The sequence below is a fragment of the Pelobates fuscus genome, chromosome 1, assembly GCF_036172605.1.
Source record: "Pelobates fuscus isolate aPelFus1 chromosome 1, aPelFus1.pri, whole genome shotgun sequence".
In the NCBI taxonomy this organism is placed as follows: Eukaryota; Metazoa; Chordata; class Amphibia; order Anura; family Pelobatidae; genus Pelobates; species Pelobates fuscus.
In genome coordinates this window covers 314,705,369-314,723,124 of record NC_086317.1, presented here as the reverse complement: position 1 = coordinate 314,723,124, position 17,756 = coordinate 314,705,369, and the positions used below count along the sequence as shown (strand labels likewise).

Genomic DNA, 17,756 nt, shown 5'->3' with positions numbered 1-17,756 from the left:
CTAGGCTAATTAATCAAGCTTAAAAATCAAACATTTTAGACTGAGCAATGTATTTCAAGCTTGTACATGCTGAATGTGTACTTTATTACTTCAATATGATATCTGATATTTGTAGCTAGCTTGGAAGTAGATGCCTTTCATGCTTAACTCCTTAGTGACTGATTTTGCTTGTTTGGCCTCTTAAGGACACACAAATTTGGATATGCTAACATTATGTTAATTAACATTATATGTGTTAATATGTGTGCACACATTATTCCCTTTTGTCAAATGTGTGCACACTTATTAAATATTGATTTTAAATTCCACATAGTTCTTTTAATTTTTTAATTTTTTTTTTTCAGGAGGTGGAGGGTTGGTGTTTGTGTGTTCAGTTTTGGGAATTTTGACACAATTTGCTGGGTCTTTAAGTTAAGCATGTGCCTTAATATGAATCCATTTTTTTTTTCTTCAAAATATTGATTTATTTATTTTTTGGCCATATTGCAATATAGCATTGCATTTCATAGACCTGAAAAGAACACCACCTAAGTTGTGTATTTGTAGAGAGAAAAAATACTGTCTTGTGGTTGAAGGAAAATTATGGTGCTACGAGTACAAAGCTGTATTCCGAACACTATAGTGTCTCTTGGCCCCTGCCATGAGAGGGTTAATTAAACACTTGCCTAATTCCGGCACTTTTGACGTTGGCCGATCAGGGGAACCTAATGTGGCAAGTGATGCGCGTGCATTAGGACTTCCCAATAGTAGAGCATTGACTCTTTCATTTTTACGTTCTCACGCAAAGTGTGAGGATCTCCATGTTTCACTCTGTAAATGCAGTGCCTCTTGTGGCTGTATGAAACCGTCTTAACCCTGCAATATAAACTCAGTGTTTCTTGGCTAAGGTAACAGGGTCACTGCACCCAGACCACTTCAGTGACACACTATTTCCTCCTATCTTTATCCATATGCTTATCATTGCAAGTTTTAGTTAAGATGTAGAGCCCCGTTTCAGTTACTTTTTTATTTATTTTTTTTACTCAGAAGATAGATGGTATTTACTCTGTTAATTGAACTTGAATCACACACAGGAGGCTCCAGCAGGATCTAGTATGCTATTAACAAAGCAGGTGACAAGACATGTAATAAAGACAGTTTAACCTTTAAATCTCTATTTATAGGATGAGTTTAGGAAGGATGTGCAGGGAGGTATAAACAAAGTGATTTAACTTCTAAATGTCAGATAATTGAGCAGTGAGACTGCAGGGGCATGATCTATACTCCAAAGTTGCTTCATTAATCTAAAGTTGTTTTGGTGACTATAGTGTCCCTTTAAGGGCATAGTGTAAGTGATAACAATTATGGAACTTAAATTGTATTATGGGAGTTAGGGTTCACAATATCTTGAAGGCAATAATTTCTCAACAATAATTATTCACCTAACCATACGTCCTTATATATTTTAAATCTGTTAGAATTTCAATGAAATTCAGTGCAATCGGAATATTTTATAAAGATTTTGGTAATGGAGCCGCTATAAACGGCTGCCAGCTGGAAAAGGTTTCCCCAGTACAATTTTTTTAATAAATGTGAAATTATGTTGAGAACATATATATTCTTCAGATCTTGTTCTACTTATGCAAATTATCCTAAAATATAATTTTGTTCAGACACAGATTACATTATTTCCTCAAATAATTTCTTTAGTTCTGCATTTCTGTTTGTGGTTTTGTGTGTTGCATAAACAGTATGTTGCAAAAACAGGGGTTTAAGTTTATTAATCTCTTGTAGGCCACCATAGTTGTTCCTGTAAGGAGAGGGATTGCAAATGCCTTTGTATGCTGTATAAGAATATTGTACAAAAAATTTCTTGGGCTGTGCTTTGTACTCATTTTTTTTTTTATTATATAAATATGTGCTTGCAAGCAGGTGATAGATGCATATTTGGTTAAAAAATATATATATTCTAGAATGACGACAATATTTTTTTTTTTTTATTTGTTTTTTTTTTTTTTTTTTTAAAAGAGTGTTCGATCAGCACCACAGAATGAGGCAATAACTGTTCACTTCAAGCCAATAACACTGAAGGCATCAGAGAACAAGTACACCAAAGTAGCAAGTATATGTTTTGATGGTATGTTTCTCTTTCCTTTTTGAGGTGGTGATTGCACAGTCCCCAGGGGGTTTCTAACCTTCACCAGTTGGAATAACATAACACTCTCATAGAGCTTTGCTCTCCTCATTCCAGTGATACCGCTTGTTATGCCTGCTGCTGAGTTAGTTTATGTGATTACACGATTGTAATAATTATTTAACCCCTTAAGGACTGTGCCAAATGTACACGTGTTGATCAATATAAAACGTAAACAAAACTTTATTATTTTTTTTTTCAATCTTTATTAACCTTTATGTCATCATTTTACTCTGTTTAGTTTTCTTTTCAGCATAGGATATCAGCATAGTAGAAGTATATTCGCAATGACAAAGCGTTTAGGCCTCGGATAGCATAGACACATTTCCGTAACCGTGTGCTAATTGCTCAAAATAATAAAACACGTCTTTCCGTCTGAAGGGCGATTGTGGTCTTTGTTCGCTGTCTCGTGTCTAGTAAATGTTTTGTATGCGTGTTATTCTGTGTTTGTTTGCAGGTGTCAATGGTTGCATTGGTTACATTAGGTCTTGCCTTTGCAGACATGAAGCATATCCCTAACGGGGTTGGGTCCTCATCATTTAGTTTTAGGTACTTTTGTAGCTGCAAGTTTAGTTGTGGACTGGTTAACCTTCCCTATCAGTCTTTGTACCAATGTTGTGTATCACGGCTGCAAAGTCATACAAGTCGGGGGAGCCGTCAACTGCGAATAACGTGGAAAAGGACCAGGGTAAGGGGGAGGTCAATGATAGGGGATAAACAGCTGGAGAGGTGAAAAGGGGGGAATGGTAGGGAAGAATTGAGGAGTGTTTATGTTGGTAGCTGCCTTCCTCCATCGCCCCCCCCCCCCCCCCCCCCCCCCCCACGTCTTTCCCTCCTATACGGGACCCAGAGATGTGTAAGAGCCAGGGGGTCCAGGTTTGCAAACACTTCTCCATAGGGTTGCTGCCAAAGACTCAATATTGTGTATTTCATTGACCTTGGCTACCCATTGCTGGAGGGTGGGGACATCTGTCCTTTTCCAATGTACTGGGAACAGGGATTTAGCTGCGGTTAGCAGTGGGAGGTTAGTGATGGATTGTAGTGTTTCAATATTGCTGTGCTGTGGTGCAGCAGCATGGTCAAAGTTTGATATGCTAGGGTAGTGCCCGTGATTTCTTGTATTTTACGATGTATCATCTGCCAGTATGGGAGACCACCCCCCAGCCGACTTGGGTAGTTCCAGGAGGACCAGCCGAAGTCTGGTTTGGCGATGGTTCCACGCAAATTTCCATATCGCCGTAGTTAGGGTACTAAAGAATGTACTAGGGATGGTTTGGAATAGGTATAATATACCCAATAAGACATTCATCTTTACCGCATTGATCCGACCGATCCACGAGAAGTATTGAGAGGTCCAGAGTTGCATGTCTTTTTGGAGTGTGTCTAGTAAGGGAAGATAGTTAAGCCGGTACAGCTGGATGAGATCTCGTGTCAGCCAAGTGCCCAGGTATCTCAGTTTATTGTGCACCACAGAAAGGGGAACTCCACCTGGAGGAGTGCGCCGGAAGCTGGGTCTTGTGACAGGTGGAGTGCCTATGATTTGTCCATGTTTAATTTCAGGTTGGAGACCTGACCGAACTGCATAAAAGACTCCAGCTGGTTTGGTAGGGAGCCTGGGTTGCTCCAGAAAGAAGAGCATATAATCCGCATATGCTGCGACGCGATGTTCTTCACCACCCGAGATGAACCCCGTCCCGCCTGATCGCCTCCAGAAAAGATTCGAGAGAGGGCAAACTGAAGGGGGACAAGGGGCACCCTGGTGGGTCCCATTTCGAATAGGGACTGGTTCGCTTAATGCTCCGTTGACTGGGATTCGGGCCGTGGGGTTCGTGTATAGGGACTGCACCCACACACGCATAAGCATTCTGATTCCCATGTGCTGCAGTGTGGATGTTAGGTAATGCAGTCTACTTGATCGAACGCCTTCTCCGCGTCTGTGGCGAGAAGTACTAGTTCTTTTGTTCGACCGGGCAGCATGGATAATGTTGAGGGCTCTGATGGTGCTTTTCAATGCTTTCCTATGGGGAATTGAGCAACGCAGGAGGTCCTCACACAGCGTGAGGACTTCCAGCGACGCTCTAGCACAGGTTTTCTGTGCTATAGAGCAGGACGTGCCCTCTAGTGGCTGTCTAGTAGACAGCCACTAGAGGTGGAGTTAACCCTGCAAGGTAATTATTGCAGTTTATAAAAAACTGCAATAATTACACTTGCAGGGTTAAGGGTAGTGGGAGTTGGCACCCAGACCACTCCAATGGGCAGAAGTGGTCTGGGTGCCTGGAGTCAAGGGGGAGCGTAGTGTAAGCAATACTGGTGAGTGGTCGGTGCTAACTGTGGCCCTATCTTTGAGTGAATGAGTAAGGGTAGGAATTCTTGTGCCAAGAAGAAGTAATCAATACAGCTATAGTGTAAGTCCCTGTCATCTGGGTGCACCACCCTCCAGCAATCTACCAGCCCCAGTCGCCTTGCCTAGCAAGGTGGATGTGTCGGTGTGGAAGAGAGCTAATTCCCCTAGAGGTATCCTGTTGTGGTATTAGAGCTATGTTAATGTCTCCTGCAACCAGTAAGAGCCCCTCTCTGAATTTTTCCAATTGGGACACCGTTCGTGTCTAAAAGATATGTTGGTTCTGTTTCGGACCATAGATGCATGCAAAAGTGTACTTATGGTCCACTATGGTTTCCTTAAGGAAGATATATCTTCCTTGCTGGTCTGCGAGTTTCTCCTTGCAAACAAATGGTACGGTGTTGGCGAATAGAATGGCTACATCCGCCCTCCTGGCTTCAGTGTGGTTAGCAAAAAAAGCCTAAGGGGAATCTGTGATTTTTTTTTTATATAGTGTGGGAGCATCGGGGCCACGGAAATGTGTTTCCTGAAGGAAGGCTATAGAGGCACAGTTGGGCATGTTTTTCCGGAATATTCAATATGTTAGTCCAGGACCGGAGAGTGGCAGATGTGAGCTATGTAATGAAAAAGAACAGCAGAGGGAAGTAAGATATAGACGAGAAAAGTTTGGATAGGGGGAAAGGTGCAGTAAAAGTATATCAGGGTGTCTAATGTCCGGATAGGGGACTACGACTCAAGATCGGGGATGTCCGATCTGCGGTACAGGATATTGAGTATTCCGTTATTCGCAGTGGTTCCCGATGATATGTACAACGAGAGTCCGTCACTTGGGGGTCTGTGTCCGATCGAACCCAGCCCACGTGTGTTAGTATATGGAGACGCATATGTTCGGGCGAACAGTATTAGGATATCTGCTGTGGTCGTGTGCAACCCCGTATTTACCCACCCACTACGTACCTTTTCTATGCATCAGTAGCTGTCGTCTCGCCCTTATGCAGCCCTTTCCATAGTGTTTGAAGGCCATGTAAACCTCTTTAAACATGAAATAAATAGTGTATGTATTTTCAGGAACACAGAATGGCAAACATAACAACTAACCCTTCCCGGTTCCCACCACCTCCCACATTTCTTAACAGGACCCTCCCCGAGTACCCGCACTCCCCTGCCGGCTATTGTTGTACATCTATATGGTTCTAACCATTGCAAGGCCCCCGAGCCCGACCTGAAGCAAGCCCCTTCCTACTTGTCTTGTCCCAGGTCCCTCCGCCTCTAGGGCCGCAGTGGACTCTACTCATCGGTCCCCTGGTCCCTATATCACTCAGCATCCCTACTCCTGCAAACATCAGGCAGGCCCCTAATCCGGATGTTGTTCCGTCTGCCCCTATTAACTAGGTCTTCGACCTGTCTGAGCAGTTCCAGCAAAACCGTGCCCTGCCTGGCGGTGGAGTTTTCAGCAGCTTGCTGATTCTGTATTGTCTACTTCAAAATCCACCCTGGTTTCTAATGCATTAAGGTCCCTCCGTACCTCCATGATCTCGTCTCTGATGGCGGTCCGCATTTCGGTCAGTAATTCAGCTTTGTCTGTGTGGGTAAACATGTTGGCGGAGATGGAGGCTAATTCCGCTGGGATGTGTGAGAGAGTCTCCCCGCCCGTCAGGCCATGTGCGGAGCTCGCAATGCTCTTGGAGCTGGCGCCATCTTGTCTGGCTCGCAGGTGCTCTGCAGGCCTTGCGACGTGGCCGGAACTCGTCCATGGGCCCGGAATGTCTCGGGGGGTCAGCATCAGAGGGTCCTGGGGTAAAGCACCCTTTTAGATTTCACTATTTTGGCTGTCAATCAGCATATTATAAGGGCTTTTATGAGCTGGGGTCTAAGAGCTGCAGGAGAGTGCGACTTAGTCCATTGCCAGTCAGGCCACGCCCCCTTCCAAAACTTGGAATTTTACTATGTCTGTTGAACCGTGATTTACCTTTCATATTAAGTGCACCCACTTTTTTTTTTTAATAGGGATTTCATTTAACATCAAATATTTAGCTATGAAACCTAATTTAATATGAATAAAATATAAAAGAATTTGAGAAATTAATTTTGTAAAAAAATGTTTAGTTCTGCATGACATTTTAACTGTGAATGTCATAATACGGTTTGCTTTTACTGCAATAAAATACACATTTGTATTCAGCGATGTCTCACGTGTAAAACAGCACCCCCTATGTACAGATCTTATGGTGTTTTGGGAAGTTACAGGGTCAAATATAGCATGTTACATTTTTCTGTTTTTCACATTGACATTTGCCAGATTGGTTATGTTGCCTTTGAGACCATTTGGTAGCCCAGGAATGAGAATTATCCCCATGATGGCATACCATTTGCATTCCACAGAAAGTGTGTACTTTATTTCGGTGATAAACTATTTAGCATGTACAGTAGTTATGCTTTTCACCATGGACTTGGTGGTATCTGTTGAAAAGCTTACTGCGTTTATCAAAATTGTAATCATTAAATAGTGAACTGTGTATGGTTAAGTTTATAGGAGGTTTTTGCCCAATTATCCATTTTAACAGGACACTATAGTCACCAGAACAACTACAGCTTAATGTAGTTGTTCTTGTGAGTATCATCATTACATGCAGGTATTTTCATGTAAACACTGCCTTTTCAGAGATAAGGCAGTGTTTACATTGCCCTAGGGTCACCTCCAAGTGGCCACTCCTCAGATGGCCACTGGAGGTGCTTCCTGGCGCAGTGCCATTTAGCATCTCTACGCTCTGCATGGGGACGCTGAATTTTCCTTATAGAGAAACATTTATTCAATGCATCTCTATGAGGAGGTGCTGATTGGCAAAAACTGTGTTTGACCCCGCCCCCTTGCCAACTTCAGCAAATCTAATGCTTTCCCAATAAGAAAGCATTGGATTGGCTAAAAATCAGCAATTCTGATGTCACCAAGGGGGTGGAGCTAGCGCCAGCGGACCCGCGCAGCACTAGACATAAAGTGAGTTTTAATTGCTTCGGGGGAGGGGGGGGGCAAAACCTAAATAGTGGATTAAACACTATAGGGCCAGGAATACATGTTTGTGTTCCTAACCCTATAGTGTTCCTTTAAAGTTAATTGTATTTTCACAACAACCCACTCACTGCGTATTACCACAAAACGTTTGTTTACACCTTTTCTTTATCTGGTGAGTTTTATTATTTATAATGTCAATAAAAAGCATTTTTAATATTCCAGCATCCAAAGCAAAGAAATCATCACAGTTGTATGGGAAAATCACTGTAAAAGCAAAAGAGAAAAGTTACTCAAAACTTGAAATTCCATATCAGGCAGAAGTTTTGGATGGGTAAGTAGAGATGACAACATATTAACTTTCTTTTTGTTTGAGTGTTCCTTGCTAATTGAACTGCAATTAAATACTTCATATCTGAATAACTTTTTACTGTATGCCTTAAAGGGACACTCCAGGCACCCAGACCACTTCTGCCCATTGGAGTTGTCTGGGTGCCAACTCCCACTACTCTTAACCGTGCAAGTGTAATTATTCCAGTTTTTTTTATAAACTGCAATAATGACCTTGCATGGTTAACTCCACCTCTAGTGACTGTCTACTAGACATCCACTAGAGGTCACTTCCTAACTCATAGCACAGATTATGCTAGAGCGTCGCTGGACATCCTCACGCTGTGTGAGGACCTCCAGCGTCGCTCATTTCCTCATAGGAAAGCATTGAAAATATTTTTCAATGCTTTCCTATTGGGAGGCCTAATGCCGCACATGCGCACTAGGTCTCCTCGGCCGGTCAGTCTCGCCCTTCGGCCGACTGAGTCAGAGGAGGAGGCAGCGACGAGGAACATCGTCACTGCCTCAGGTAAGTGACTGAAGGGGTTTTCACCCCTTCAGCAGCTGGGGATTGGGGGGTGGGAGGGAGAGGGAACCTGCAGTGCCAGGAAAACTGGAGTTTTCCTTTAACATAGTAGGTTACCTTATTATGCTGTACATAATTTGGCAATATGTATTCAAATGTGTTGGTGCAATTGGGAACAGGCCTATCCTATTTTTTTTCTTAAATAGGATATATGTACGTTGTTCAGTTTTATCATATGAATGTTGCATATGCAAGGCATTAAGTGTCACATTTGTCAATTCTTATATATGCAATTGGCGTTATTTCTCATTTATTTTCTGCTAGCAATAGATGATAACTCCTATTCTAAGACTGTGGTGCTCTATGGGTGCTGAGCACTTTGAATTGACTGCTGAATTGCATGGGCATGTTGCTTTCATTTTGAAGCCGAATACGGTTTTTATTTTTGGCTGGCATGGTAAACATATATCACATTTTACAAAGGTTCAACAAGGTTCCATAACAAGACAGTAATAGTGTTTCATATATTATTATTTTTTTAAACGTTTATCAAGCAGTTTCCAACTTTAAGTAAAGAAATCCTTGGAATACTTATAAGGATCTGATCCTTTTGAGGCTTTACGATAACCAGCCATTCAGGTTTTTTATTGTAATACATATAAAATGGGTAAGACTTTTGTAAATATAGTCATATAAAGCTCCCTACACCTTCTTCCATAGACTTCACATCATTGGTAGGATAATTATTGCTGGGTTAGATCTAAATCCTGGCGTTTGGAACTGAAAAATTATTAAAAGCTGTAGCTTTATGTTCTTATGGAGATATCTTGAGATAATAGGCCTCTTAAGGGAGTCTGAAGAGGATTGAACCTAGTAAAAAGAAAGCGGAACAAAGAAAAGGAGAAGAAAATATGGTCGCCATTGGCCCAGTAAATGGGAAAAAAATGAGGGTTAGGGAGGCAGATGGAAGGGAGCTCCCACGGCACAGCCCCAAGAATTCTAGATGGGTAACAGTTTAGTCATCCAACATACTCACTCCCATTCCAGGGTTCCAAAATCTTTTCAAACTTATGTAGAGAGTTTCTCACCTGTGCCTTTAATTTATCCATAAGGCAGTTGTCTTTTTTTTTTATTTTGTCTATTACAGTTAAAAAAGTGGGTTTGAGCCAGTCCTGGGGCATGGCTCGTCTAGCTGCTAAGGTGATTTTATGGAGACGTTTTTGTTCCGTCCTAGTTCATGGTAGGTCTGCAGTGGAATATCCCCAACTTTGTCCTACAAGGTTTGAATCTGGGGGCAATCCCACCACTCTAAAAGATGCATGCCTCTGAGGTCACAGCCTCTCCAACACAGGTCGGTTGGGATTTGTTTCATGCGATACAGTTTCACCAGTGGATGCCAAATACTTTTGACAGAAAATGACATTTTACATTACGGTGTATTTTTAATGCAATTTAGCTTTGGAGGTAAAGTATATGTGTATACAAATGAGTAGGTTACTTGTTTTAAGTGAAGCAGGTTAAATATAGACTTACTTGACCATCGGTTGACCATTCAAGTCTTATAACATTTGTTAAGCTATGATTAGAGTGGTAATTGCTTGTTTGATTGAAATTTTTCTGTATTGTGTCTTTGAAAATAGGTATTTGGGCTTTGATCATGCAGCTACACTATTTCACATCAGGGACAGTCCACCTGACCCAGTGGAAAGAGCGATCTTGCTGACCAACACGTTTAACTTTGCGGTTCTTATGCATGATGTCTTGTTACCTGAAGATGCAAAAGAAATGTTTAAAGTATGCCTTTTCATCTTTTCTACAAAAAGTGGCTGTCTAGGGTTTTTTTTATGAGATGGGGGAGGGAGACCAAAATAATGTATAGCCTACAGTCCCCTCTGTTGTTTCTGGCCTAGACTAAACGGGTTAGTTTGTATCCCATTTTATTAAGCTGTGGCTTAGATTGATAAGTGGTTTATAAATGCTCGATCTCCAAAGCTGTTTTACGGTACCTTATAATGAAAGTACAGGTTTTTGGCTTCTGATTTTTTTTTTCCTCTTCTGCATTCTAATTTCAGATCCAGAACTTCAGTTCAAATGTATTAATCCTACCTGGTGAATCCCGATATATATTTTCGCTACTGTTCACACCATCCACCTCATCTGTCCATATTGACAGCAATATATTACTGATCACCAATGCATCCAAATTCCACCTCCCTGTCCGAGCATACACAGGTTTCTTAGAAGTAAGTATGTTGTAATTGTTTCTGAATACTGTAAAATCACAGAGCATGCGAGGAAGCTAAACATAAATCCTGATACGTATTATTTTAGTTTCCATCCTGTGTCTCATATTGGTGGAATGGCTCCTGAGAAGCAAGTTTGATCATTTTTAGTGTGTGACATCCAACACATCGTTTGATATTTCTATTTTCAAATGATATGAGATTCATATATGAGAGACATAGAGCAGTCAAACAAGGAAAGAATGTTACATACCTAAATAACTGGTTCTCAGATGCAACAAACACCATAAAATTATAACCGTGAATTTGGGAAGTTAAATCTTTAACCGCATCATTTATTTCTTTTTATTTTAATTGCAGTATTTTGTTTTGCCCCTGAAACAAGAGGAGCGTGTAATAGATTTTGGAATCCTCAGTGCTGCAGAATCTTGCAGTCTTCTCATTGCAATTATAAATAGCAACCCCATAGAGGTAAGTGTCAGCAGCTTGCATTTATGTGTGCAAAGTGATAGAACTTTAATGTGCTCAAAGAACCTACTGTTGGTCATTTCAGAACAGTTTGTTGAACTAGCCATTTCTAGTGTAACAGTTTTAAACTAAATGTCTTTGATAGATAATTAAGAACATTTACCAGAAGCTTATTAGTCTTGGACTGTTGAATACGACTAATATTTGAATCAATACAATATTTTAGTGCTACATCCAAACTTTCATTCCAAATGAAAATTAGGATTTGGCACTTAGTAAATGGAACACAAACTCAAGCCAAACAGCAACCAAATATTGCTTGGTTGTCACTGTACTTGCTGATGAATACATTCAGCTATTCACAAAAGACAGATTGTTATATCAACCAAATTTTCATTTGACTGCAGATTGTTGCTGAAATCCCCAAATCTCCATGTAACAACTGAAATTGCAAAATCATATTTTGCATTTAGTAAATAGATCCCTAAGTGAAAAGTCATTCATCATATCCCCTCTTCTTGTAAAGCGCTGTGGAATAAGCTGGCACTATAAAAATACCAATAATAATAATATTACAAAATCAATGATAAAGACTCAACATCAATGAATTGAAATTAATGCATATGTAACTCACTTTGAAAAAGCATAGAAAAACTGCTATAAGGAAATATTGGAAAGTAGTTAATAACAGAGTACTCAGGAAGATTTTCAGGGTACAAAATAGATGTGCATGACGGTTGGTGTACAATTAACAATAGTGAGATGGAGTTAAAAGAGAATGGGAGCTGAGAACGCAGTTTTATAAAGATATCAGCTTGGTTTACTAGAAAAAAGGAAGTGTGCTTAAAGCAAGCATGTCAAACTCAAAGGCTAACACGGGCCAAATAAACAAGTTTCAAGTTTATGTGGGCTGCAAAAAAAACTAAAACTTCTGTTTTTTATAGAAACAAAGGTGTATTTAGAAAAGTACAGCATAAAAGAAAGTTACCTGACACTGGACATCCTCACGCTTGTAGGGCTTCAAAGTGAACAAAAGAGCAAATTTATTTTAAGGAGACATGTATTTACTTATGTTTCAGTCCGACTACCTTTATCTATTAAGAAAAGTTTGGTAATAGGACTGAAATGGTGAATGTATGCTGTTGCACAGCTTTAAAAAAACAAACAACGTTATCTTGTTTATTTTGAAGTTCTATGAGTGTGTTCTTCACTTTGGCTGAGATCATCAAATGTGATGATCTCAGCCAATCCAATGCTTTCCTATAGGAAAGCATTGGGAGGCTAATGTGCATGTGTGGCAAAAAGCTGCGCGGCCAATCAACATCTCCATGGGGAGTGTTCATGCAGTCCAATCTAATTCACTGCCCCTCCTTCTAAGACATTGCCCTAAATCCAATACACAACCCACCCACACTCCACTCTAACACACAGCCCCTTAATCTACTACACTGCCTCTGATCCCTCCACTCTAACTAAATACACTGCTCCCACCACTCTAATTTAATACACTGCCCTACCTCCCCCCCAATTTAATACACTGCCCTACCTCCCCACCTCAGTTTTATACCCTGCCTCCCTCCCCACCACTGTAATACACTGTCCTCCTCCCCCAATTTAACACACTGCCCCGCTAACACCACTCTAATACACTGCCACTCCTTCCCCCAATTTATACACTGCCCTCCACCTAATTTAACACATTGCCCCTCCTCCCACCACTCTAATACACTGCCCACTCCCTCCCCCAATTTAATACATTGCCTCCCCTCTCACCCTGGCCCCCTCCCTCCTCCAAATTAATACACTGGCCCTCTCCTTCCCTCAAATTAATACACTGCCCCTCTCCCCAATTTAATACACTGGCCCTCTTCTTCCCTCAAATTAATACATTGCCCCTCTCCCCAATTTAATACACTGGCCCTCTTCTTCCCTCAAATTAATACATTGCCCCCCTCCCCAATTTAATACACTGGCCCTCTTCTTCCCTCAAATTAATACATTGCCCCCCTCCCCAATTTAATACACTGGCCCTTACCTCCCTCAAATGAATACACTGCACTCCCCCAATTTAATACACTGGCCACCTCTCTCCCCCAAATTAACACACTGGCTCTTCAACTCACAGCCACAGCACAAAGCGGGCCCCAAGCTTAAAGGAACTCTATATAATTACCGCACTCTCCTGGATCCCAGGGTACAACTGGGCCTGAGGTTGGCCAATCCTCACAAACAAACTCCAGTTAAATCTAGAGAGTGGATTTATTGTTTATTGAAGCAGATGCAAAACAACGTTGCGGCCCACAACAGGGCCCTTGTCAAGCTTGACAAAGGCCCTGTAGTGGGCCGAAACATTGCTTTGCTTCTGCTTCAATAAATCTGCTCACTGGATTTAACTGGAGTATAATCACTTTTCTATAAAGAAACTCTATAGTCACCAGAACAACTACAGCTTAATGTAGTGATTCTGGTGTCTATAACAAGTCCCTGCAGGCCTTTTAATGTAAACACTGCCTTTTCAGAGGGGAAAAAAAACCTGTACTGTACATTACTGCCTAGTAACACCTCTAGTGGCACTCACTCACACTTCCAGTGTCTATGCAGCACTGACATTCAGCATCTCCACACACTCTGAGGTAATGCAACATTTAGCTGCGCATGCGCAATAGCTAGTGTATCTATTGGAAAGCATTGGATGGTCTAAGATTGAAAATTTTTATGATCTCCGTTATGGAGGTGGGGCCAGGCATGGCACTGAAAAAAGGGAGTAAACTTTTTTAATGTTAAGAAAGTGAGTCGGGAACCTTAATTATTTTACTGCTATAGTGTCAGGAATACATGTTTGTGTTCTTGACACTTATAGTTTTCTTTTAAAAGAAAGGCAACTCCAAGCTGCAGCTGATACATTTGTACGGTGTTTGATAATGCATCAAATATGCAAAAAAGTACTTTATATAAATGATGAATACTAAAGGAGTTACAGTGGAAGTTCCATTATATATCACAAGTCCTAGTGAACTCCCAGCAAAGCAAAATAGTATTATAACCAATCTGATGCTCAGTTAACTTTCTGTTGCGTTGCTGTGCTTCGCTTATAATTTTTGCTTTGTATGCAAAGCAAGGGTTTCTGGGAGTATTACTTCTGATTTTGGATTTATACTGTATTAGCCACTTTTTCCAGGAACATGGGTCATAATATAACAAGCAAATATGTTTTAAAGCAAAAAGGGAGACTCTTTAGGTTTGGAGGAATGGTAAATTACATGCAGCTAATGAGCAATTTATACTGAAGAATATTATTATATTATATATTATTATTCACCACAATATCCAGTAGCCTTTACTGAGGCGAGGAAACAAGAAACTGAGAAACTACAGTTCTGTGTAATATTCTTTTGGATTTATGACATTCTCAATAAAATAACATTTTGAAAAATTAGAGTTTCAGGTTGAATTCCATGCATGTTTTGTTTTTAAAAGTGTTTTTTTTTTTGGAGTATAATTGTAACTTTCAATAAATGATCCTGCAGTCCTTGGAACACTTGTATTGAGATTTGAACCAGTGTCCATAAAGTAATAGTAAATTATGGTTTTCTTTTTTTAAGCTGGTGCTCAAAAGTTGGCATATTATTGGAGACAGTCTAGCTATTGAACTGCTTACAACAGAAAAGGGCAACAGGACCTCCATAACTGCAAGCCTTCCAGAGATTGAAAACTCCACTGTATCAGACCGTACTTCAGTATGTCACTTTCAAACTCTTTTATCTCTTTGATGCCTTTCTCGTATTTAAGGTTTTATTTTCATTTCTATTTTTTAAACAACATGGTCATTCTCAAACTACTTGATAATTCTTTAGTAGACAATTGAAATTGTTAGGAGCATTGTAAGTGCTATAGTGCAGAGACCGTGAGAGATAAAAGAGTGAAAATATATTAATCTATATTTTATTTTTTTAACAGGTTATATTAACTTCAGGCTATTATGCAGTGTTCCGTGTTACAATAACTGCAAAAGATCTCGAAGGATCCTATGATGGAGGCATACAAATTACAACCGATTATGAGGTATGTGGTGTGAGTCCTCAAACTCATTTCTGGTCTAGGAAATATAATTATGAAGATGCAGACAATTTTTTTCAGAACTTTAGTAGACAGGTGCGAATTACTCTGCTCTTGCGAAATTGTAAACTTCTGGCTCTAGCGGTTAGTTATATAGTACGTAAAATTATTGAACAATAGCTGGTTTGTTAATAAATCATCATTCCAAATGTGCTAATTGATTTTTATTTTAGTTGTTTTTACTCTACTTTGTGATTAAATGTTTTAAAAATACTCTGTTTTTTTAACTAGACTCCTCTTATCCATGACATTCACTTTTAAAGTTTAAACTGCACATAATTTCATTAGTATGGTTTTCTAGCTTAAGTGGCTAAAATTAGAGTGCAATATAACTTTTGAAATTAGATTAAAATAAAATCACTCCACGTATAAATCCCACAGTGGTTGGAAGCCATGTGTCCTGAACACATCAGAGAGGATGCCAGGTAAAGTGCAGTTTAATACACACTCACCTGTTTCACCACTGGGAAAAGCATTGGCACTCTTTCAGGCCTTGGCATTGGGAGGAGTCTTCCATAATGCCAACACAATGCACTGGCGGAGGTAGCAGACTCTGCCACACTGCTGGTGCAGTCAATGGAGGAGAAACAAACCACTAATTTTAATGATTCTAAATGTCGGGAAAAAAATAAAATTATTTCCTTTAAAAAATAAAAAATAAATAAAAGGAGTGTGATTGGGTAAATGATGACCCACTCACCTCTCTGCCCCAGGATGAAAGCATTGGCACTCTTTTAGTCCTTGGCATGGGTAACTGACTTCCAGGGTCCCAGTGTAGTTAACATGCAATTAATTGCGCTGACCTATCAGCCAAGTAATTTTCGGGACTGCATCTTGGATATGCTCAGATAATGAAACCCACAAAATTGTTTCAAGCTGATCTTTGCCTGACTGGAATGACTGATTGCACCATTTTCCATAGCGGTGGTGCCATAATCCCACTGCCCCTTGTCCTGCCTATTGGTGGTAGCACTATTACTTGTAGTGGGAGGTGGAGGACAACACGTTCTTTCCTTGGTAAGACTGCCTCGAGGAGTATGTGAAGATGTTGGTTCATCCTGCAGTTGATAAGATGACCCAACACTTTCCTACACCTGACTGTTTGCAATCTGTTAGACGTTTGTAACAAAATGTTCTCACACTTTGGAATGGCAGGTGCCACTGCTAGCCATTATTATTATCGCCATTTATATAGCGCAAACAGATTCCGTAGCGCTTTACAATATTATGAGAGGGGGTATTTAACTATAAATAGGACTATTACAAGAAAACTTACAGGAACGATAAGTTGAAGAGGACCCTGCTTACAGTCTATAGACATGTTTGCAAACATTCAACCTGACTTGCTTCCGCTACTTCCTACTTACCCATATTGCACCTTGACAACCTTGAAATCTTATTTTTTTTAGCTTTCGTATTAGGGACCCCTTGGAGTAGGGTTTTGTTTTGTTTTTTTGACAATCTTTAACAGTTTTCATGTACAGAGTAAGGATACAAATTAAAAACCAAAGTCGTCAGAAATACAGTGTGTAGCATGAAATACCCAAGGCAAGTTTTGCACATTCTACAGCAAAATAATAGTAGTACTCAAGATAAAAGTACAGAGGTCTGGTAGGTTGAGAGGCCGCAGGTTGGTTGAGACCTCCACCAGTTCCTCTACTGAAGAGGTAGAAGGGGTAACATTCATGTGTGTGCTTTATTTGTTGTAAATATTAAGACTGTTGTGAGACAGCTGCATCCTCACATTAGCTGGGATTATCAACATGAGCAATCATTGATAATTGTTTTTGAACATTACAATATTTTGAGAAACTGTCTCTTTTTCGTTCACATCTTATAATCTGTTTCCATATTTGCCTTATACCAGTCATTTAGTACATGTGCACAATGTTGCGTAGTGTAAACGTAGTATTCACATTTTCTAATTTGAAAGGTTTGGACTTGTATGAATTGATAGTTGCTTATGCTGACTAATGTCCTTTTTATTGCAGATATTGACTATCCCTGTGAAGGCGTTGGTTGCTGTTGGTTCGTTGACCTGTTCTCCAAAACAGATTTCGCTTCCACCTTCCTTTCCGGTAGGAGATGTCAACTATTATTTTGTTTTATTTATTTATTTTTGTTTAGTTTTTTTTCCCTCATCCTAGAAAGGATCTCCTACAATTTTGTAAATGTTTATATTTGATTTGCGAAAACTGAATGTACAAAGTATTAAAAATTCTACCTTTAACCAAGTAGGAATTAAAGCAAAGGTTGGTTCTCAATTCTACAGACATGTACCGACCGTTTCAGCAGTATGTTCTCACCTGTGTGCACTGTTATACCTTTTTGTTTACTTCTGTCAGTTCCATTTTGGATTTTTAAAAGTACCTTTATGGAGATTTAGCTCCAGTCTCAGAAAAAATGAGACAGAAATGAACCTGTGTCCTCCAGCCAATAAAACGGTTTAACAGTTTTTTTAAAAACACAGCCATTATCCACTAATAATATCCCTGTGGTGACATTGTAGGAACAATAATTCTACTCCAAGGCACATGACTTGATGAGCCAGA

General features: G+C 40.1%; 1 protein-coding gene across 3 annotated transcripts in view; it reads left to right on the top strand.

Moving 5' to 3' along the window:
* Positions 1–17,756, top strand: part of TMEM131 (transmembrane protein 131) — a 232,515-nt gene that overhangs the window by 178,109 nt on the left and 36,650 nt on the right. For all 3 annotated transcript variants that reach the window (XM_063459103.1, XM_063459094.1, XM_063459085.1), the window contains exons 12-19: positions 2,008–2,116; positions 7,747–7,855; positions 10,018–10,171; positions 10,450–10,620; positions 10,981–11,091; positions 14,691–14,825; positions 15,046–15,150; positions 17,196–17,282. In XM_063459103.1, coding sequence (XP_063315173.1) covers positions 2,008–2,116; positions 7,747–7,855; positions 10,018–10,171; positions 10,450–10,620; positions 10,981–11,091; positions 14,691–14,825; positions 15,046–15,150; positions 17,196–17,282 — 981 coding nt within the window. The remainder of the gene's footprint in view (positions 1–2,007; positions 2,117–7,746; positions 7,856–10,017; positions 10,172–10,449; positions 10,621–10,980; positions 11,092–14,690; positions 14,826–15,045; positions 15,151–17,195; positions 17,283–17,756) is intronic.